Here is a 24891-nt window from a genome sequence, read left to right on the forward strand (position 1 = left end):
TATATATATATATATATATATATATATATATGTGTGTGTATTATAATATGCTTTTAAACTATGTCTGTTGTTTGTAGATTAGTGAGTGTTTGTGGGTATATGTATTGTTACATTGCATCTTTCTTTAATTACTTATGCTCATGCAGTCCAAGCGTTCTGCCCAAGAAATTATCTGAATTTCCAGTAAAGCATAAGAAATAGAATTGCATTATGAAACTAGAACTGAATCTATTAGTTTTAAAAGTGTTAACAATCAAGAATCAACTGTCTTATATAAATGAATATGTGCAAAATAGCATTATTTTACTGAATTGCAGAAAATTATATAAAAAAATTTCAAAATCCATGTCCTTTTATTCTACTGCACATACCTATGACGTCACAGGACGAGCGCTTTGGTAATGAGAGATCATAAAATGAAAACTTACGGCTGGAAAACATCCAACCATTTCATGAAATTACTCTCATTAAATTTCGTGTCGTAATTGTGATTCCATGTAATTTTCTGGTGAATAAAAAGGAAAAAGTTTTTTATATTACGTTTGCAGATTTCAGGGCTTTGAGGAGGGGGAGGGGGGAAAGGAGTACCCTGTATGCTGGCCTGCATTTCTCTTCTCGCTGTATTTTGCAGTCTGTTTGGGTAGTCCCAAATGCCTTTGTACTCTTCATTATAAACCGTAAAAAAAACTTGACCCTTTTTTAAATGGAATAAATTGATGTAAAAGAAACGCCCTCTTCTCTTAAACCGATATGATAATTTACTGGGATTATTTTTCATACAGACATATATTATTGAAGATAATACATCAGCAATAAATATCTTTCAATCATCAATAAGAGTGATAATAAGGGAGTTTCTTTTGCATCACCCTGTATCCAATCATCCTCTTATAGAAATCACTGATATTTTTATATTTACTTTTCCCTTTTTGACACATCTTTTGCCTCAAGCACTTCACCAAGCTCCCTTCCCCCTCTCGCAAGAAGAAGATAAATCGGTCGTCCTCGAAGAATGATCTATAATCACTAAAAGCTTCCCGAGAGCCATCTTCTTCCTGGGATTTGTTTTGACTCGTCTGCCATTAACTTTTTGATTCTCTAGAGACTCGTCAAGCTCCTCTATCTCTTCTATAGGCTGCAGTTTAGGAGATTCCACAAATAGCCACCGACAAAAAGCTTTTTTTTATATAATTTACAATTATAAAAGAAAGAAAATTAAGTTTAGTGATTCACATTCAGCGAATGTTTAGAGAGAACACTGCTTTTATTCTTCGTCGTCATTTTTACCACCATGATGGATGTTCAGATCATCACTACTGACGTGATTATCAACATTGCACTCTTAAACTGTCATCACCAATGACTCCGTCAAAGGCTTCAAACGTATCAATGATTTCTTCACTTTATATTTGTTTAAAACAACTTTTCCTAATCCACATTATCGACGTCATTTGAATTAATTTTCTCATCAGAATCCTTACCACCACTGTCATTTTTATCGTCTTCATAACCAATACCATCTTCCCCACTATCTTCACCACCACCATCATCGTTGTCATCCAGATCCACATCACCATTATCACCAACACACCACTACCACCATCACCACCGCTGTCTACTATATCACCATCATGATCTTGATCACCAGTATCACCGCCATCCGGAAGGATTAATCACATCTTGTGCAGCGGAACAAAGAAAAAAAAAAAGCGTAGCAGTTTCGGCGGCGGTAATTCGCAACTGGCATTGCAAGAGAGAATAAATGGCACGTCCATTGCAGCCACGGATTGTGCAAATGCAGCTCTCTAAATCTGTTCGTTTAATTTGTCTTTTCTAATGCCTTTGTGTTTCACTACCTCCAAGTGTTGGCTGCAAAGAGAAGGAGAGAATGAGATAAAAAAAAAAGGAGGAGGAAGAAACATGGCGTTAATGAGTTGAACTTTACTGTTGGGTCTCATGATTTTTTATGACTCATGAAATTACTGAATTTCATGCGTAGTATTTCATTTCTCTTGGAAATGCAATTATATTTTCTTGACGAATTATTCATTCTTCTTTTTTACTTTTAATTTATATTTTATTACAGTTATGAGGATTAATTATAATAAGTAATTTTAATGTCAATATTTCATTTCATCATCTTTTCAAGAAAAAGGTTTTTTGGAGCTTATCACATTCACCACGAATACATTGCAACACTCCACTTCTTCTCCCTTACAGTTTATCAAAGTACATACATACTCTTCCGCACAAAATATTTAATGTCTACATTTCAATCAATCTCCTTTCAACTTCCATGAAAACCCCCCCCCCCCTCCCCCCGTTATTCCACTCTCCCCCAGGTCCTCAATCTCACTTACTGCATGTTCTCTTCAGTTACTCGTTCAACTCATTCCTCCTTACGGTTATCCCCTCATTTCTTTACTAACAAACTCGCTTGTCTTTTCTGACTGATTATTCTAAGTCTCTTTATGACCCCTCCCTACCGAATTGAACTAACTTCAATTTTCTTTTTCGTTACAAGAAGTAATTGCTTAGTGTATGTAATAACATCCATCAACTCGATGCCTATCTACTAATCTATTTATCTGAATGCAAATACACAATCGCACTCATACGCACAGCCGTATATATATATATACATACAGTATATATATGTATATATGGATATATATATATATATATATATATATATATATATATATATATGTGTGTATGTGTGTGTGTGTGTGTGTACAGTATATGTATATATATATGTGTGTGTGATTTACCTTACTTATGTTGTTTTATCAAGCATGTAGATTGGAAGTATTTGGTGCTTAACATTGTCTAGTATTTAATATTCAACTAATAAAACTCCCCAGAAACCATCTAAGTATTTAGGACTTACTCTAATTATCCAAGTTATTTATTTCACTAGGTTACTTATCATTGGTAATTCTAACAGTGCTGCCTTTTCCTTCCTGAGGCTCAACATTACACCGTGTTATGGAAGTTTTATTCCAGCTTTGACCAGATTGGGGAATTATCTTTCTAATTAGGCAGTTGAATTGGTGGAACTTATGAAGTTCAAACTTGCAGCGAATGTTTTTATGTTTAATAGGGTGGCTTAGCATCTCTCCATAGTTTATATATGACTTATATTTTAATGATGTTGCTGATCTATATATTTTATATTCATTATTCATCTCTTCTCATATAGTTCGTTTATCTAATTTTTTTCCTTTCCTCACTGCTTTTCCATTCTATGGTTATAGCTTTGCTGATAATAATAATAATAATAATAATAATAATAATAATAATAATAATAATAATGATATTAATATCATTAATAATGATATTAATATCATTAATAATAATAATGATAATAAAAATGATAATAATGATAATAATAATATTGATATTAATAATAATAATAATAATAATAATAATAATAATAATAATAATAATAATAAGAACAACTTACTTTGCTACCATTATTCCACTCAAAAGTTTTATTTTGACTCAATAAAGTCATTATAGCATGTAAGTGTTTAAAATTTTAGTAATACAACTTAATTAGCACTGGTAACTTTAATATTAAGATCATTGATTGTGGTTTCGGGAGAATTTGGTTTTCACTTTACTCCTCTCCTAACGTTCTGTGTTTATTATACTTCTTCTTATGTCTCACATTGTTATTATTTCAACTTTCTCTCTCTCTCTCTCTCTCTCTCTCTCTCTCTCTCTCTCTCTCTCTCTCTCTCTCTCTCTCTCTCTAGATGCCAAATAACTCAATATCTCTCTTTTATTTTATGCGATCATTACATTAACTCAATGATTGGTGACAATTTTCTTTTCTCTCTCTCTCTCTCTCTCTCTCTCTCTCTCTCTCTCTCTCTCTCTCTCTCTCTCTAGATGCCAAATAACTCAATATCTCTCTTTTATTTTATGCGATCATTACATTAACTCAATGATTGGTGACAATTTTCTTTTCTCTCTCTCTCTCTCTCTCTCTCTCTCTCTCTCTCTCTCTCTCTCTCTCTCTCTCTCTCTCAGAATGTCAAATAACTCAATAACACTTTTATTAATATTATCATTACATTAACTCAATGATTGGTGAGTTTTTTACTCTTTCTCTCTCTCTCTCTCTCTCTCTCTCTCTCTCTCTCTCTCTCTCTCTCTCTCTCTCTCTCTCTCTCTCTCTCAACTTACCCGTGTAGTACATCTGGGGTGCCATAGAAGGGCAGTGCAGATGCCGACTATTTGTGAAATCTATGTTAGTTCGGAGTGGACGGTGGTACAGCTGCTGCGTCGGTCGGTAGTTGTTGACCATTTTGGCCTTCGGTATGTTCTTGCTTCCCTGGCGCACCTGTCGCAGCCCGTGCATCTGTAATGGGCGTATTTAGTCATTTAGTAACATGTAATGGAATGATAAATACAACGGCCATAATCGGCAAGCTCGAGTATCAGGTTTTAGGTAAAATTGTAATGTATTACGAGATTACCTAATTGCAGATTGATTTTTATCTGTTAATAAATGAGAGTTTACACGCGGGCACATGCACCTTCATGCAAATATTAAGCATCCAAGCGCACACATTGTATATATATATATATATATATATATATATATATATATATATATATATATATACATACATACATACATAGTGCCACTTGCAATTCTGTAACTTGTGAGTCAAGATCCTTTACAGAAAACATCCAGTGCGTCAGTCACTTGTACAATCCTTAGCATCCGGGATGGATTACGGGAATAAGTTTCCTGTCAGTCTAGATTACAAACACGTTTACTTTCAGTTTAAGTTACATCCATTATAAATCTTAATTGAATTTCATGAAGAACTTCACAATCGGTCTTGATCAGAAGAATCACCTAAATGTGTGTGCCACAAAAAGAGAGTTTGTTATTAGTTTGCATCACATTATCGAGTTTACTATAGATTTAGTATGATTATGAATAACATGAATAATACGTTGGATATTATTCTAAGTTACTCTATATCTTTCCTACTACCTAGATCTTCTGGAGTTAGTCTAATATAATTCTGGATGAATTAAATATATTATGTAGTGACTTTATTTTGGAAATTTGAAATAAGTAAAAACAATGACATAAGAGGCAAAAAGTGCGATGAGAGTCGGGTAAAATCGATATATCAGTGTAAAGGAAGAACTGTTACGTTAGGGAAAATGTAAATAAGGAGAATTAAAGTTACCAAAGTACTCGTAATATATGAGATTAACATAAAAACCTATATATGGTGCCAACCATTTCCATGTAAACGCTAAGTTATAGCTTTTTCCGTAGAACTCATAAAGAAGACGATAGGAATTATACTGAAAGTGAACCACAGGAGATACATCGTCTCTCATAAAAGATTTTTTTTCTATTCTATTTCTTTTACTTGGTTATTTTTCGATTCGATGGAATATAGATTTTTGCTATACATTACATTGAAGATTTATCAATAAATGCCTCATTGATAACTAGAAAAATAGATAGTTGTATTGAAGCACATATGCAATTTTATGTTTGTTATCTCGAATTAATTCCTCATTATAACTGAAATATAAAAAAAAAATCAAAACGGAAATGTCTCATGGAAAAAAGACTTTCTTCTCATGACATCCTTTTTGCAGAAATATATTGTTTTATTTTTGCAGAAAACACGTGTTCTCTTTTTTTAAATTTTTTAAAAAATATTTGTACCTGTTGTTTGGTGATGTAAACTGGCCTGTTGAGTAAAATCCAGGTGACAGTTTCGTGACAAGGCGGCTGCGTAAGAGACCCGTCGTACGTGATGTAGTGGTGACTGTCCGGAAGCAAGCCCCGGATGCTCACTCGCTCCACTACAGACGCCGTTCCTGCCCATTGCACCCGCTGGATGCCATCCGTGAGAGGTCGCAGCCCAGCGTGACCCTGAAGCCCGATCTGGAAGGTTAAAAGAGAAATATCTCTCAGCAACTTACTCTGTTGGAAAGGAAAGGAAATTCAATAGGGAGTCATTCCTCTTCAAGAGAGTAGACAATTTCGGAGGTTTTCCTCTACTTTTATTTTCGGCTCTCCTATTTTCAGGAGACGGAGAGCTGGGTGGAGCTTCCTACTTGCCTGTTTCACAAAATATATTTTTCACAATTACTTCTTAATTTCTCCTTATTTGAAATAGAAATATCGTTGTTTTCGTTATGACATGGCTGAAGTAAAGTCGAATATCCGTTTTGTCTTGATAATAAAAATCTACACATTGTATGTTTTCAATATTGTATATTCGTTCAACGGATTTCTATATATATATATATATATATATATATATATATATATATATATATATATATATATATATATATATATATATATATATAGTGTGTGTGTGTGTTTGTGTGTATATATATATACATATATATATATATATATATATATATATATATATATATATATATGTATACATATGTGTGTGTGTTTGCATTTATATATATTATGTAGTGTATTGATTTTGGGGCGTATCATGACCTTTCATCTTCTCAGCATTCACAAGCTCTTTGGATAAGCTATTTATTGAATTCCTATAATCAACATAAGGCATTACAAGAAATATTCCCTTGTGGATTCGAATCCAAACATGTTGAGAAAACCTAGGTTACCACTAACTTCAAAAAAGGTTATAATTTTTATCATTATCTTTGGTAGCGCAAGTATTACAATGAATGATGACTGCCATATTTTTTGTAATCTGAGTATCCCAGTGCATATTTTTTTCAGGATAGGAGGGAAATATTTAATATTGCTTTCATTTAAAGGATAATATTGATTTGAAGATACACAAAGAAAGGTTGTAAAGTGGTAGGAGTCATTGGAGAGATGTAGCTTGAGGATTAGACTGAGGTTACGGGGAGAAGTAAGGAATATATGGACAGATTAGCCAAACATGAAAGTAGAGGCCCGGTTATAAAACAAGCTGAGTAATTTAGATACTTGGGATTTAGAGATGTACTATAAGTTACGAGGGAGGTTGTGAGGCTGAATTTGAGAATAGGATAATAGCAGGCTTGGGAAGAAGTGGAAGGGGGGTAGTGGGAGTGATATGTGGTAAGAAAAGGCTATTCAAAGCTAAAGGTCAAGATCTATAGCACAGTAATAAGACTAGTGTTAATTTATGGTTCGGAAACGAGGAAGAAAAGCTTGAGAGAACAGATATGAGAATGCTGAGGTGGATTGTGGGAATATCACTGCTTAAAAGAATGGAAATGATGAAAGAGGAAGAATGACCGGTTAGTAAAGAATGGAAATGATGAAAGAGGAAGAATGGCCGGTTAGTAAAGAATGGAAATGATGAAAGAGGAAGAATGGCCGGTTAGTAAAGAATGGAAATGATGAAAGAGGAAGAATGGCCGGTTAGTAAAGAATGGAAATGATGAAAGAGGAAGAATGGCCGGTTAGTAAAGAATGGAAATGATGAAAGAGGAAGAATGACCGGTTAGTAAAGATTACAGAGGTGATAAAGAGTGTCACGACTGAGATGGTTTGAGCACATGTTGATGATGTATGGTGGGTAGGGAGGAACCTACTAGGGGAAGGGAAGATCGAAAGGGAAGCAGAGAATTAGATGAGTGATAATGTGAAGGATGATCTGAAGAGAAGAAGTTTGATGGAAAATGATCCCGTTGATAGAAATCATTGGAAAGGGTGCATCAGGTAATTGACCCCTTAGTGGATAATGGTAGGAAAAAGTATTTATTTGATGGTGTACCGCACGTGTTTCACACATGCTCGTACACGAATAATATTTTCTTTTTTTACTGTTATCTCGCTCTACACCTCGCTGTTAACAGAACCTGTTTAGGCCTGTCTTTCTATGAATTGTTGTGTTTGAATTTTTGTGACCTTGCTCTGTAACTCTTGTTTATAAGCCCGTTGTCTGTTGGAATAGTTAGTTCCCTTCACCTCCCCTCTAGTTATTACCTAAATGCTCGCTCACGCATGTTGTTTCAAACATGCTCGTACACTGTAACAGTATTTTTTTTTATTGTTGTCTCGCTTTACACCTCCCTGTTAACAAAACCTGTTCAAGCCTCTCTTTATGAAGTGATGTGGTTGAATTTTGAGACCTTCTTGCTCTGAAACTCTTGTATATGAGCCCGCTGTCTGTTGAAATAGTTAGTTGATTTCACCTCGCCTCTCACTTATCACCTAACTGCTCTCGTGCACAATGGCAGAAATTGTTGACCAATTTCCTCCATTCCAGGACTTTTTATAACAGCTTTGAAGTAGATCATTTGAACACCTTAAAACTATTTTTTTCTCTCAAACAGGGAGCCATTTTGCATAATTTTAGTTTAATTTTTAGCTTTAAGAGGCTTGGCTCTGACTCTTTCACATTTATTTGAATTGTTGAATTTTACTTGCAATTTAGATATTTCAGGCTTTTTGTTCCATCAGAGTTTTTTTGTGTGGCCATCAGCAGATACTGTAGCTGTTATTGATGGTATTTGTAGTGAGTCACAATCAGTTGTTAATGGATACGCAATTTTCGTCAGAGAAACGTCATTTATTATACATATCTTCCGCTCATGGGGTAGACAGAAAGTTAGAGGAAGCGAATGTCTGAAGGTTGACTATCTTCTTCCACAAGTAAAGAGGTTTAAAGTAGATCAAAGGACTGTATTCTTGTAACTAAAATTTTGTTATAGTGAATTCAACTTGCTTGAAGAATCATTCTTTTAATCAGTATCTGCATGTGGAGGAAATGTCACCTTTGAAGCAGCTTTATTGTAATAATAAATAAATTTAAAGCTGGAGATACTGTCATCCTTGTTAAAACATTCTTCCTCGTCTTCATATCCACAAATTATGCAAGCTTTACTTTAAAGGTTTAGATTTTATTTGTATACTATTTTTTTTTTCATTTCATTTACACAGCTGGTTTGATTTATGAACCATTTACATACCTTCATATACTTTTAGTTTAGTTATACTCTGTACGCTGGAACACAATTTCTTCAATATATCTCGCTTAAACCGAAAGATCAATAGAACATCCATTATGGCATGTAATGATTATGATAATATAGCTAAGAAAACTTCCTCTGTGTTACATTTTAGGGAAATAAACAACGTGATAACACCAAGAGTGAGATAAGCAAACATTTAGAAAATTTAGAAAAATAAATTATTAAAGATAAAATTGAATTCAAATTAATTAGAAATAGAACTGAGATCAAATGCATACAAAATGGAAATTTAAAGAATAAAAAGAACATCCCAGAACGAAACGGAATTGCAGTCCGGAAATAAATTAATTAATGACATCAAATGTCATAAATACTTTTTAGTTCCAACTTTCATCAATCTGAAATTATTTATGACATTTCTATTGCTGTACGATGTGTTCTCGTATGACAGAATATCTTACGATCCAAAATATAGTTTTAGACATATTCAATCCAACTTCAATTTATATAACCAACAGTTTCCTCATACTAAACTTGTAGCATATTTCTACCCACCTTACATAAATTAACTCCTAGTCAGCCTTGGGTTAATAAATTAATCAATGTAGATTGCTGTCACACATTGCATGTAGGAGGTGTATTGAAGAATTTAACAATAGTATTCAGTGCTCACAAGGGTGCATGTACAATATCCCAAACTCAGAAAATATGATATTGTTTTCAACTTGACACAACTTGGAAATATATTTAATTCTACCAAGTACTGATTTTAAGCATAAAAGTGCAGTATATGAATTTCAGTACTTATGCAGTTTATTTAATATGCCAGTTCAGTAGTGATCAGCAAGCAAGCCTTAGGACCTATTTGGAATCATACACAATAGATTAAATTACTGGGAATTTTTAATATCTTCCAGTATATCTCTACTGGGAATTTTACTAATTGAAACAATTTAATCCAACACAAGCCAGGTTTCCCAACAAGAGTAAAAAAGTTGCTACTTATTTTAATCTAATTTCACGCAGTTGCTCTTATGTAATTTCATGTAATAGTTAACAGCGGTCTCCATAAGGACCTTTTGTTAATGATTGGCTCCTTGTTGACATTGTCTTACGTAAGGAGAGTTAATCTGACTCCCAATAGGATCCCGTTTGCCTTCTGATGAGAGAATCCTTTTCAAGGCTGGGATTATTTGTCATCAGCTGATGTGAATAATTTTTATTTTTGTAACAAATTGTCTGGTTGATTTTCTGATTGTAAGATGGTAGGGAAGACATTCCTCTGAGAAATATCTCCAAGGGCTTGTCCTCCTCATGCTATTGTTTGTTGATAAGGGCCATGTAATACAGCTTTATGAATGGTGCTGTATTTTTATTTCCTTGCTCATATTCCGGTTTGTTGTACCATTTCTCAACGGCAATCTTGATATTATACTGGGTGTCCATAATCAGATATATGTTCTTGTCAAAAATTTGTGTAATTTTGTCAAATTCCTTGTTCTGGAAAGATTTTTTTTTACATTAAAGCTAAAAGGAATATGTGCCTTCTTTTGTTGTTTCATATATTCATATTTCGTTTATATGTGTTATTATTACTTAACTTCCTAGCATTTTCCATATTTCTATTGTATCATATTTGTAGTATAGTATGGCATAACCATGTGTCCCTGTAATATTTAGTTCAAGGAGGGAACTATCGAAATCCATGCACGGGGAAGACATTATACCAATATCACTCGCAATACTATCGTCAGCAATATCAGAGGTATTGACTTCACACATGCCTAGCGTCTTTTTAGGATGTTAGAACTCTTAGGCACGTAGAATGAAAGGCAAGCTCTCATTTTATTAGGAAATTCTGACGCCTACCGTACCTTGTCACTCAGTTAGTATACAACTTCTTCATGTGAACGTTTGAGTATTCTTTCCCTCTAGCACTAGCTACCAATGAAAAATTGGTTAGTCTCTCAGCAAATCAGAGATATCTGATGAACCCCTTGATATAAAAATAGCTGAGTTAGCAACACTTGTCTGAGCACTGATTGCAATAATAGAAAATGCACTGTTCTTTGGCCAGGAGCCAAGGATACGTTAATAGACCTTTTTGCTGGACAACACAAGTGAACGATCGAACGAATAGCAATCGTTATTCTACTCCACGTTACTGTCAAGATTTTAATCAGTAGAGTTGGTTGAAACACATGAACTAGAAAAATGTACTTCTCAACAGCCAGTGAATGGTCTATATGACAAACGAAGACCCAAATCTACCGATTTAGCCCCCTCGATTTGATGTCCTGTTCCTGTTCTCATTTTTCTTTATTGAATCCTGTTTAGCCTACATTATCTTTAGTTACTGAATGTTAAAGATAGTATATTTCTCCATCTCCCACAGAAAGATTTCTTTCTCGCCTTTAAATCAGAGAAAAGCTCATTATGAGGAAGATAGGTAAAAGGACAAAATAGTAAAACAAAACTTGACTGACGCTGCTGTCCTATACCAGAGAGTATATTATTGTTAGTATAATTGTCATTATTATTGTTCATAGTATTAATAGTAATAGGAGTAGCGTGGTCCAATCCTTTATACATTAGATTTTTGTAAGGAAGTATTTTATGAATTCTTAATGTGCTCTTTATACTCTGTTCTTGACTTGTTAATTATAATTCCTGGTAAAGCTTTTCATAATATGTATTCGATAATCATGTGGGAGGTAAAATAACTATATTTAACTTTTTCACCCTATTCATTATTGAATGATATTTGTCCTTAAGGGAGACACTTTTAGTCAATACCAATGGATAGTCACCCTGCCAGGTTTATGAGGCTGGAAAAAGTAAATTTTTTAGACTTAATTTATTTATTGAATGCATTCACGCACAGATACCTATACTTAGAGATGTATGAAAATGCGGTGAAATACAAAAGGTACATATTTATAAAATTTATTTTGAATTTTTATAACAAAACTACCCAATATTTCTCTGTTCTACGCATTGAATGCTGTTCCCACCTGCAGTGACATCCATAGAGCATGTCAAAACAGCGATTCTGAGAACTCATGAGTATTTAGTGTTGGGAGAGCCTAGAATTAAATGGCCATCTATGAAAAGAGAGTAATGAATTCTGGATTCAGACTTTAACTGGTTGTAATGGCTCCCTGTCTATCACAGAGGCAGTTTCTACTAGTTTAAAGCTGAAGGATTTGCAGGCAGGAAAGAAACCCGTGAATGCTAGGGTTCTTTTATTATGCGAATCATGGGGAAATTATTTCAAATGTCTTCGATCAGCACTTTAGAACTAACGGAAGCGAACTCCAAAGATTCTTGGGAAATCTGTAAAGTGTGAATAATAATATCATTCGTCTCCGCTGAGAACATGCTGAATTATTTGCAGTTTTATACAAGTTATAAAGGAGTAATGGATTACAGTCCAAACATTTTCTCCTCTTAAGTTAATATATGCTATCATTTATATGAAATTCATATACTTGTTAAATTGTTTACTTATAAAACAAATGTAGATTTCTATACAAACAACAAAAATGGAATTGCAACCCATTAGGTAACGTCCCTGATTGACGATTGCCAGACTGGGGTTCGAGTCCCGCTCAAACTCGTTAGTTCCTTTGGTCATTGCAACCTCACTATCCTTGAGAGTTAAGGATGGGTGTTTTGGGGAGCCTATAGGTCTACCTGCTGAATCATCAGCAGCCTGTGCCTGGCCCTCCCTGGTCCTAGCTTGTCTGGAGAGGGGGCTTGGGCGCTGATCATATGTATGTGTGGTCACTCATTAGGGCATTGTCCCTTGCCTCTGCCATTCATGAGCAGCTTTTAAACCTTTAAACCTTTATTGCAATAAATAGTTCGGAAACTGATCCCCGTTGTGGCAGTCCAAGAGGCTATCTTTAAAAGAAATATTAATTCGAATTCTTTAACTGGAAATTGCATTGGATGCCTCCTACAATTGTAGGTTCTATAGTTATATGAAAACCAAAGTGGCTTTTTTCACACTAGCGAATATAAAAACATTGTTACTAATATTAGGATATTTTATATTCAAGCATTACTTATTTTATAGTTTATTTATTTTCATATTTCCTTTCCTTACGGGGCTAATTTTCCCTGTTGAAGCCCTTGGGCTTATAGCATCCTACTTTTCCAACTTAAGGTTGTAAGTTAGCTAATAATAATAATAATAATAATAATAATAATAATAATAATAATAATAATAATAATAGGAAACCCAAAGAAGATGCTACTTAATTCATCGTTTTACGAATCTTATTCCAAATACTACTGATTTGAGAAGAGAAAATAATTATTAATACGAGATTGAATAATTTATAAAAATATAGTACTATACACAGAAGCAGCCTAGTGTATGATACTTTGTTGCTGGTTTTGTTTTGTATATTCGTAAAGCTGCAAATCAAGTATTACTCGGTCGGTTCTCTTGGCAGAATCATATTTATCATATACAAAGCAATCCTCACTAGGAAAAAGAACACACCCACAAACATACACACACACACACACACACACACACACATATATATATATATATATATATATATATGTATATATATATACATGTGTACTTATATATGTGTGCATATGTATACAGTATGTGCATGTCGACGTTTTGTATAATTTTCTCCATATTTTTTTTATTGTCATTAAAAGTGGTGACGCCTGAAGAGTTTACCTTTTGGTGTTCAAGGAGTCCATAAAGGTCAAATTGCTAGCTCCACGCCCTTTACTTGTCCAAGCAAATATTGGCACCCATTTTCAATCGTGTGGACTGTGGACTATAGTCTTTGATCGAACGCAGTCCCAGAAATTCCCAGTCTAAGCAACGAACCACAAGGCACTAGCACCCGACACACACTTACACACACACACACACACACACACACACACATATATATATATATATATATATATATATATATATATATATATATATATATATATATATATGTGTGTGTGTGTGTGTGTGTGTGTGTGTGTGTGTATACGAGTGTTTGTGTTTGTATGTTTGTCCTTCATTCAAGTAACTCACTCTCTTTTTTATTCTAATCATAGAATTGAGCTGAAAAAAAAAAGAAAATTCTTTGCAAAGCAAGTTGTTTGTAAACCCCCTCGCATCTTCGCTCTTAAACTTAGGTATTTCTCAGACAACTTAATTTGCGCTCGCAAACTTCTTGTTCGCTAAACACCTGCCCTCTCGACATCTTGCAGTTGGGAATTCTGGGAACCTTTCATTCATAATCTCCCATTTTTTTTATCAAGAATAAGCATTTTATTTCACATATACATTCTTTGTAGATTTGTACTTTAGAAAGATGATTTAAATGTTTTTTCGATAAGTTTTAATGGATTTCCCTAGATAGTTATCGAATGACCATGAATTAGATTGATTGATTCCCAGTGTGAAGGTGGATGCTTCTTGATTTGTGCTAGCGTTTCTTCTATTTAGCTTAGGAGTTGATAAGGTAGAATGATATGAAGAGATACTGTTTCACGACACAGATTCGTGTATGTAAACTAAGATATTCGATTTTGTCAATTATCATTGTCTACGAATAAAATATTCATGTCTTGAAAGTTAATTTGGGGTAGTTATGTCCTTGTTAATGTCGGACGTTTAAAGTTCTACCTCAACTAAATAAGCAAAGAATAATTTTCACATTTGCATATTTTATTTTTTATTTTTTAGAAAATCTATTATATATCCGTGCAATATATATTAAATCAGATTTTATTACTTCCTCGTGGCGTCCTAGAGAGATTTTTATGAAGTTGTAGAACCATGACTAATTTTATCACGACACTGATTTCCTGATTAGTAATATGATGCCGGTTCGTACGAGTTTGATTAGAGAAAGCCAGTATCCACACCAGAGAGTGAAAGATTCTCTTTAAGGTCAATTCCTTCCCTTTGGGAATAGATCCATCTAGTCTTCGTTACATCCCCGAAAAAAAAAAAGATGGAGAGAAATTAGCTCGTCGTTATTTTTATTTTTGTAATCCTTGGGTAGTATTAGTGACTTGGAACCACACTATACTTGCGTCTTTGTAAATTTATGACATATATTCTCTCTCTCTCTCTCTCTCTCTCTCTCTCTCTCTCTCTCTCTCTCTCTCTCTCTCTCTCTCTCTCTCTCTTAGATGTTTTTCTTCGATTGTCTGTTAATTTCGTTATTCAAATCTTCACACCACTTTTCATGTCCCCTTAAAGTTCGTCCTGGCTATCCCCTAATTATAATTTTTCGTCTCTCTCTCTCTCTCTCTCTCTCTCTCTCTCTCTCTCTCTCTCTCTCTCTCTCTCTCTCTATACTTTTCCCCTCTCCTTTTCTCTAAACATTTCCTCATCATTGCGTTCCAAGTGGGTCTTTTCCTCTGGGGCTGGAACCTGGCATCATTTTTGTCGTCTGTTAATGAAGTCTTGGCCAAGGAACCCAAGGAAGAGAAAGAACACAACCGAAACAGGGCTGAGAGGAGTCCCCCCTCTCATTCCGCGATCCTTGCCTTTCTGTTCTCATTCTTCGTCTGGAAAAAAAAGGTGTCCTTTAATCATAGCGTCATGCTTTATAGGGAGGAAAAGTGCTCCCTTCTCCCATTACTCTTTAATGAGCATTCACGTGTGTTACTTTATTAAAGGAGTTTCTCTCCCCTCTCTTGTTGTGAGCAGGTTTTTTCCTTAACTAGAATAAGGGTTTAGTCCTTGGTGCTTTATATTTATTTTGTTTTAAAGAGATCCAAAGCTTATTTCATGTTCTGCCACTTTAATAAGTAATCTTTCCCCCCCCCCCTCTTTGTTACAAGGGTATTTTTCAAATGTATCGAATGAAGGTTTATGCCCAGACGCTTTTAATTTATTAAAAGTGATTCAGTACTTCCCTTATATTTTTGCCTCTCATAATGGATGCACGTAACTGGCTGCTAGTCTTTTCATTCCATTATTTACTTTGCGGAAGGGTCGTTCATTGGACTCTTCATATGTCCATTAATCCGTCATTTCACTTAGTATTAACTTTGCCCATTTACTTGTATTCTTTTGTCATTATCTAAAGGATTTTTTTTCAATATGAAATGGCTACGTCGAAAGAGAGAAGGCCCCGTGCAATCTCAAAGATAATGAGAAGGTACGTTTCCTGTTCCTTATCCTTTTCAGCCCTCCCCCAAAACTTATTATGTAGAACTCCTTTTATCACCTTGCTGGACAATTATTTTGTACTACCCAAGAAAAGCTCCTGCGCATATCCAATATGATTCCCCAAAAAGTGTAATTTGCCAAAGTATTACAAAACATGTTGCAATATTACCAGAAAATCAGAAAGGGGAAAATATTAATCAAGTCAAGTATAAAGACTTAAACAAAATATAGAATCTGGTGTTGATGATTTTGGCACTATACTATGATTATGATAGTTTTTGAAGCTTTAGTGTGATTCAATGAAGGTTCATATATATGTAAATATATATATGTGTATATATATATATATATATATATATATATATATATATATATATATATATATATATATATATATATATATATATATAACGGATTTTGAGCGAAGCGAAAAATCTATTTTTGGGTGAGATAGCCATGGCGTCCTGATGGAAGGTTCCTTTTTGGTAGCTTCCTTGGGTATAAAACTACTAAGATATTCCCAGAGAATTTAACCACAGGTTATCACAGAATTCTAACTTCTGGAGCGAGTATCCCAAAGGTTTCCCTTTAAGACATCGTATATCAACAGGGGACGCATGTCTGAACGCGCCACATAGCTATCTACACCCCGAACAGAGTTAATGCTTCGGTGTGTAAGGGTTGAGAATAGCTGGGAGCCGTTCCATAGCTAATCTCATTCGTGGCTACTACTGATACTCGAGACGTAAACAAACGGGCGCCATTGCTCAAATGACGTCACGCCCGTCTTCATCCTGAAGCCAGTTGCTTGCCCATCACCATGATACAGTAGAACAGGGTGGGATCTAAAACTGGACGAAGTAGCAGGGAGGGTCCATCAGGACGCCATGGCTATCTCACCCAAAAATAGATTTTTCGCTTCGCTCAAAATCCGTTTTTTGGGCTCAAGCCATGGCGTCCTGATGGAAGAATACCAGAGAATCAATGTATCGTGGTAGATTTTCCCCTAATAGTAAGTGCCAAGGCATTGACAAAACAGCATAGTAATCTTTGATAAAGAACCATAGGGAAGAAGCATCCTGCCCCCCTTGGCAGTGAAGTTCCCATGGGCCATGCCGACGTCAAAGTGGTATTGAAGGGCTATTCATCCTGATAGAAGAACTTGAAGAACTTGGAGATGAAGCCGAATGTTTGGTATTTGTATAGGAACATTCTGAAAATTAGACCAGTGGTGGTTGGGCACTGTGTATTGAGAATGATGGTTCATCTCCCGGGTATTAAAAGTAAGTATTCGTGTTGGAACCTTACATAATCAGAGTGAATATAAATTAAGAGTTAGCATCTTAATTTCTTCATAACCATAAGGAAAAGGGGGAATAATAAAACTATGATAGGCATGTATTTCATAGTAAGTAGGAGCTGATTGAGACGCACAGGTAATAAAATAGAAATTTTATTTCACAAATGCAGAAATTAAATAATTTACAGCAGAAAGTAAAATTCTTTTACAGTAATTATAATGTACATAGTAATAAAGACTTGCTCTTGAATCTGAAAAGGAATTTCAAGTTTATTAGTAGGCACTCGTTCTCGAGGAACGCAAGTCTTTGATAAAACACATCATGCTCAGGGCATGCGGCACTTGTGTGGCAACTATGACATTTCACCTGGGATAAGAACAGTTATAAAAGCACTAAGTGTTTTCGACATCACTATGAATCGCTCGAGGGTCAACATAGGCACCCGAAGAGTTCGAGTCCCAAGTAACTCACTGTTCTACGCAGAGTTAGGTGCAGGTTTCATAACACTACCTGCGGCTACCACAAAATGTTTGACTTCGTGCACTTGTTTCGCATAATGTTTAAAGAAAACTCGCGAGGACTTCCAACCCGTGAAGTTTTTAAGGCTTTCAAAGTCCATACTCTGAAAGAAATTCAGAGATGATGCCACTTTTCTAGGATCATGACCAGCGGGTGTACTGTTAGGATCCGCTCTGCGAATGAAGTAGGTGATTTTCGCTCTTAATTGTTTCAGTGACAGGTCGCTGCCCGATGTTTCTCCTTTGAAGAGTTGGCCTCCACCAAAGTTTGAAGTTCTGCGAAGATAGACCTTGAGGCTCTCTACTGGACATAGAGAGGCATCCTCCTTCAGGGGGCATATTCTCCAAGGGCCCCATCTTTTGGTGGGTAATTCATTTTTGGCGAGAAACGTCGGATCAGGGGAGAGGGTAACTTCTCCTGTATCGGTAAACAGGATGTGTCCATCTTCTCTTGATAATGCCACTATTTCGCTGACTCGAGCTCCTGAAGCGAGAGCAAAGAGAAATATAACTTTCTGAGTCAGATCCTTGAGAGGGCATGAATCATTGTCCAAGTTGGAGGCGAAATGGAGCACCTTGTCTAGTGACCAGGAGATCGGTTTCGGTGGGGGTGCTGGGCGTAGGCGAGCACATGCTTTCGGTAGTTTGTTGAAGATGTCGCTGGACAGATCAATTTGGAAAGCATATAGAATTGGTCTGGTCAAGGCCGATTTGCAGGTTGATATCGTATTGGCTGCTAATCCCTGTCCATGAAGGTGAATAAAGAAGGACATGCAGAAATCAATCGTGATTTCTTTAGGATTTTTTGTCTTGACGAAGGAGACCCATTTCCTCCAGGATGATTCATATTGCCGTCTTGTGGATTCGGTCTTGTATTCCTCTAGGAAGTCCAGACTTTTCTTCGAGATCCCAAACCTCTTCTTTGCGGCTAGGGAGAGAAAATCATGAGATGAAGGTCCTTGATTTTCGATGATGAAGCGAAGACAGTCGACTTCTGTACTTGTTGAGAGAGAACTGGGCCCGGGAGAGGGATCAGCTTGGGCTGCAGCTCCAGGACCAGGGGGTACCAGTTGCTCCGAGGCCACTTGGGAGCCACTAGGGCCGCTGTCCCTTTGAAGGTTCTCAGTTTGGAGAGGACTTTCAACAGAAGGTTGGTGGGGGGGAACAGGTAGATCTTGGACCATCTGTTCCAATCCAGTGACATGGCATCCACTGCTTCTGCTTTGGGGTCCTCGTACGGGGCCACATACCGAGGAAGTTGATTGTTGTCGCTCGTTGCAAAGAGATCTATCTGAAGTTCTGGGACTTGGTGAGAGATGAAGGAGAACAATCTTGCGTCTAGAGACCATTCCGACTCTATCGGGTTTGTCCGAGATAGAGCATCCGCTGTCACGTTGCGGAATCCTTGTAGGTGAACTGCAGACAGGTGCCACTTCTTCTCTGCCAGACGGAAGATTGGGAGAAGCACCTGATTTATCTGGGGCGATCTTGAGCCTTGGCGATTGAGACAACGAACTACCACCGAGTTGTCTAGGGTTAGACGGATGTGGATCGAGGGCGGCGGGGATAACTTCTTCAGGGTTAGAAGGACCGCCATGGCCTCCAAGATGTTTATGTGGAACGTCTTGAACAGGGGAGACCAGGTGCCTTGAGCCTGTTTTTGGTGGGAGTGACCTCCCCAACCCTCCAGCGAAGCATCCGTGTGGATGTTGAGTGATGGAGGAGGGTGTTGGAGAGGAATGGACCTTTTCAGGGCCTTTGCTTCTGACCACGGCTTTAGGAGAAGTCGCAGTCTGTTTGGAAGCCGTCTCTTGAGGTCTCCTCGAGCGATGGATGCCGAACGTCTCCAGACTCCCGCGGCATCCTTTAGCTGTGCGCAAAGCACTGGGTTTGTCACTGAGGCGAACTGTAGAGAGCCTAGAACTCGTTCCTGCTGGCGTCTTGAAATGCGTTTGGATTTCAGCAGTCGCTTGACAGACCCTGCTATTTCCTTCCTTTTCTTCTGGGGGATGGAAAGGCGGTGTGACTGAAGGTTCCATTGGATTCCCAACCACTGGAACTTCTGAGCTGGAGAGAGGCGAGATTTTTTCTCGTTGATCTTGAATCCCAGGTGTTCTAGGTACTGGGTGACTTTGTTGCAAGATTTTACACAATCTTCGGGCGATGGAGCCCAGACTAGCCAGTCGTCGAGGTAGGCCATCACCTGGACGTTTCGTAGGCGGAGCTGTTGTACTATGGCATCCGCCAGCTTTGTGAAGATCCGAGGGGCCACGTTGAGGCCGAAGGGCATGGCCCGGAAGGCGTAGCTTTTCCTTTGGAGTCGAAATCCTAGGTAGGAGGAAGCGTGATGGTTCATTGGAACGTGCCAGTAGGCATCCGCCAGGTCTATGGAGACCGTGTAGGAACCTCGAGGCAGAACGGTCCTTATCTGTTGAAGAGTCAGCATCTTGAACTTGTCGTTCGCTATGAACTTGTTGAGGGGGGATAAGTCCAGAATGACTCTGAGTTTGTCTGAGTCTTTCTTGGGGACACAAAACAGTCTCCCTTGGAACCTGGTGGACTTTACCTTCCTTATCACCTTCTTGTTCAAGAGATCTAGGACATATTCTTCCAGAAGAGGGGTTGATTGTTGGAAGAATTGCTGGAAGATTGGGGGTGGTTGAGTCCAACTCCAGCCTAGACCCTTCTTGACGATGCTGTGTGCCCAGGGATCGAAGGTCCAACGATCCTGGAATTGGCGGAGTCTTCCTCCCACCGGAAGCACTTCATTGCTTCTGGTGTCCCGAGGGCTTGCTGCCTCGGCCGCTAGCTCCCTTTCCTCCTCTGCCTCTGGAGGGACGGCGAGAAGCGTCTTTGCTTGCACCTCTGTATGAGCCTCTACCTTTGGGACGAAAGGTAGTTGACTGTTGCTCGAAAGCAGGGGTGAAGACCGGTGACTGTGACAACACCGGTTGGGGGACCAATTGAAAGGTCTGTTGTGGCTGGGCAACCACTTGGGAGGTAGCGGGTCCCGGAAACTGATGTCTTTGTTGACGTTGCTGGGGTTTCTGTTTTTGGGATTTCCTCTTAGGTTGAGGTCCGTCGTCCTGAGAGGGTTTCCTTTTCCTGGACATGCCCCACTTGTGGAGAAGGTTCCTATTCTCCGTGGCGGCTCTGTCGGTGATTTCCTTCACGAGGTCAGAAGGAAAGAGGTGTTTACCCCAGATGTTGGAGGAAATCAGCCTCCGGGGTTCGTGTTTCACGGTGGCACCTGCAAACACGAATTCACGACAGGCTCTCCGAGCCTTTATGAAGTGGTACAAGTCCTTCATCACGGTCATCATGTGGGATTTGGAGAGTACCATGTAGTGGTCTGGTACTCTGGTGTCACAGGCCATAATTTCAAGTTGGACTTGATGAGATAAGGATGCTGCGAGCCTCTCCTTCGTATCTTGTTCCCGACGAAGGAGGTGATCGTTGAGCTTAGGGAGGTCTTCATTAAACTGACGTCCGGCGACGTCAGGATCTAGCTTTCCCACGACGAAAGTATGCTGGACATCCTTCCAGTGTCGAGCGTCAGGGGGAGTTACTATGGAGAAGGGTCTGCACTCCTCCAGTGCAGGGCAGGCTTTCCCCTCTTCCGCAGCTTTAAGGCACGCAGTTAAGGCCTTTTCCAGGAATGGAAGAACCGCACTTTCAGGTGCGACATAAGTAGGGTGCTTCTTGCTCAGGGCCGGAAGCTTAGAGCAGGTAAAGCCCCTACTCTTGAATGCGGTGGCTAGCATAGCCTGGGCCTTTGCGAGATCGAACACTATCTCTTCCTTCGGTTCGGTCTCTTCCTTCGAGGCAGGTTCAGAACGCAGACGGACGTAACAGTCCGGGTAGGCCTCAAAGTTTGGGAAGAACTCCACGTCTTCCAAGGGGACCGTGCCGATCTTATCGCTGACGAAGATCCTGCCGGTCGCGATAACCATATGCTCAGCATACCTCCACGGGTTGGCATGTGAGCAAGCGGGGAGATCCTTAACCGAAATCTTCTTCGGTTCTCTGGATCCCATCATGGACCTGATGAACTCCTGATTCTCCTTCAACCTGTCGTCCATGACGGCTCTAATCAGTCGGATCATTTCTTGAGTGGAAGAAGAGGGATCCGGGGTCGAGGAGGTAGACGGAATAGACACTTCCGTCGGTGTAGGAGTAGGAGCGGGGATGGAAGGAGGAGCGACCTCTTGCTCCGACTCGGCGTATTCCACCTTGTCTTCGTCATCTTCGGCTCCTTGAGCCATAAGCGTCTTCTCCGTGTCTTCCGAGACATCCGACATCTGTTCGTCATCTTCGGAATCCAGGCGGCACTCGTGCATGGACTGAGCTATGACAACATCAGGTTCCACTGTAATTTGGACAGTGGGAATCACGTCTTTGGGTACCACTGAATCAGGGGAGGCCTTAGGGAACAGGAGTGACCTCAATTCTTCGGTGGCCAGGTAAGGTCCGGTGGCATTTTTCTGGAAGCCACGCACCCACTTGCGTAGCTTTTCACGAGAAATGTCTCTGACCTCCGCTGAGGGAGGGTTATGGAAGGCGTCAACTAGGTGAGCCTGGCAGACCGTACAGTTCAGTGGATTCCAGAACTTCAGATCCCCTTTCTTGTCGGCACAAGGGGCGTGAGTCCTACAAGCCGTATGCCCGTAAAACTGCGGGCGTTTCACAGCGCAGAAGGCGAAGTCACACTTCATCTGCTCCTCCTGTGGAAGAAAGAGAAAATGAGTATGGGGGAGTCATAAGAATGGCTCTTAAACTAAATTAATATTAATTATTAATTTTAACTTAATGAAGGGTGTGATGCATAGAGATTGAAATAGTAAAGGAGAACATACTCCATGCATCTCGCCCGGCTGGTTACCGTAAGCTTTGTCCTTGGATAATCCGAGAGACCGAAGGCACCGGATAGTATTCCTTAGAGTTCCATAGGGCAATGGAATTCCGTGGAAAAACCAAGGGTAAGATTGGGACCGAGATCATTCGGTCCCAAGCTAGGGGCTAGAGGGCCTCCTTTTAAGGTAACTGCTTCCGGCAACCAGCCGCGCTAAGATGCACGCAGCATGCTGGAATTTAGAAGAATGCAAAGAGACAGCATGATCACTAACAGAACAGTACCAAGGTATTGATCTTAAGAGTGGAAACAGCCTATCTGTTTGCGGTATAGGGCTATCAGTATCATATGATAGCTAGAAGAAGGGGGTGCAAGTATTCTTGACGCCTCCGGGGGTTTCCGGAAAGCCGTCGGCATGCCGGAGGTCGCTCCGGCAGAGTTTCTGGCATTAAGACAGACAATATTTAAGTCAAGGGTATACCAGGGTGGCGGCCGCCGGCACAACGGCGGCACGCCGGCACAACGGCGGCTCCGGCAGTCGGAGGATGCCAGCTTGGTGACTGGGACAAGGATGTTTATAGCGGAACCGGGTTGCCGGCAGTAGATGCCGGCACTCCGGGGGCCGACCGGCGAGCGGACGACAAGCTAGGAGGGAGGAGAGCCACCGGTAGGATCCGGCGGCAGTCGGCAGTCCCCCGGCACACAGGGGGCTGGCGGCATAAGGGTAGGGAGAGTCACCAAGGTAGGAGGCGGGTATCGCCGACAGTGGAGGCGGCAAGGGACCGGCACCCGGATAGTGAGAGAGACAGGGGGGGGGGGGGGAGGGATGCAGGAAGTTCAGTCATGGACTCCGGACATCCCCCCCCTGAGAGGGTGTACCCATGATAGAGGCAGGCTCTATCATCCAGGAGCAGGGGTCACTGAGGACCGGGAGCTAGGTAGCCCAAGGGAGGGCTAGGGGACACCCAAAGAGGGGAGACCCCCATATGCAGAACACATCTAGAGACTAACCCCATAGGACACTATGAAGGGTATATGTACCAGAGCGAACTGCACATGGAAGCTTGGGTAGTCCTACTACTCCACCCTAAGGAGGAGTTGTAGGACAGGGGACAGATGGGTATAGACTAACCTAAGCATAGGCTAGGCTATACAAGAGATAGGTGGGGAGGGGAGTAGAGAGAAGTCTTCCAAGGAAGGGTTTCTGTACCAGAGCGGCCACTAGGGAAAGGGAGGACACTCCCTAACCTAAGGTAAGGCAGACCGGCTGAAACGGTGCATGGGTACAGTTTCAGCAGGGAACAGAGAAACCTTCCTAACCTAACCTAGAGCAGGGCTAATAGTCCTGAACTAGGAAAGGTAGAAGACATATCGCTATCGCAGGATAGTCATAGACTAATCCTAGCCATAGAGGTAGGGCTAGCCTAACCTCACTCTCGGACGCAACCCTAAGGGGGGTTCATTCCCATAGGGAGGACTGAGAGGCGATAAATACTCCATTAGACACTTGATCCCTCTACTCAGAAAGGGAATCAAGGCTAATTAGAGGGAATGCCAAGGCAGGGGATGAAGGAAGCATATAGGGGTCCTACAAGTAGGTTAGGTTAGAAAGAGATACTAACTAACCTATCCCCTATATGGTCCCTGAAGGCGAAAAAACATTTGCATCACGGTCGAAAGTATTGTAAAATAATGCCACTATCTTCATAACTTAGCCTAGGATCACTAATAAAATCATGCATGAACACTTATATACAGGCGCTCTGGCCTGGGGGCTATAGTAGCCGACTGGTATGAGGTCAATCGATGACCGAAAAAAGCGTCGAAACACGATATAAAAGTTCCTAGCTATGAAGACTAAATAAACTAATACGATCGATTAGTAAATAAGGCCGGAAGCGTTGTTGTGGCTAACTAAATAATGCATGCAAAACAACAACGACGCCATAAAATGGCGGGTCCGGTAGGGGCACAGCTCTGCCACAAAACAGCAATTATTTCGGAAAGTAATATTTACTTTACTGTCAGAGCTTAATTAAACAATACTGGAACCTTGTACTCAACTTTCCAGAAGATGGTGAGGCTGAAGGTAGCGACATAACGTAG

General features: G+C 39.3%; 1 protein-coding gene across 1 annotated transcript in view; it reads right to left on the minus strand.

Annotated features, from left to right (window-relative positions):
- Positions 1 to 208: 208 nt before the first annotated feature.
- The window catches only part of LOC137638472 (carbonic anhydrase-related protein 10-like), a 92001-nt gene continuing 67318 nt past the window's right edge, over positions 209 to 24891 (minus strand). The window contains exons 5-7 of the mRNA XM_068370557.1: positions 5714 to 5935; positions 4195 to 4369; positions 209 to 1869 (exon numbers count right to left, since the gene is read on the minus strand). Coding sequence (XP_068226658.1) covers positions 1853 to 1869; positions 4195 to 4369; positions 5714 to 5935 — 414 coding nt within the window. The 3' untranslated portion in view covers positions 209 to 1852. The remainder of the gene's footprint in view (positions 1870 to 4194; positions 4370 to 5713; positions 5936 to 24891) is intronic.

The sequence above is a fragment of the Palaemon carinicauda genome, chromosome 1 (assembly GCF_036898095.1).
Source record: "Palaemon carinicauda isolate YSFRI2023 chromosome 1, ASM3689809v2, whole genome shotgun sequence".
In the NCBI taxonomy this organism is placed as follows: domain Eukaryota; kingdom Metazoa; phylum Arthropoda; class Malacostraca; order Decapoda; family Palaemonidae; genus Palaemon; species Palaemon carinicauda.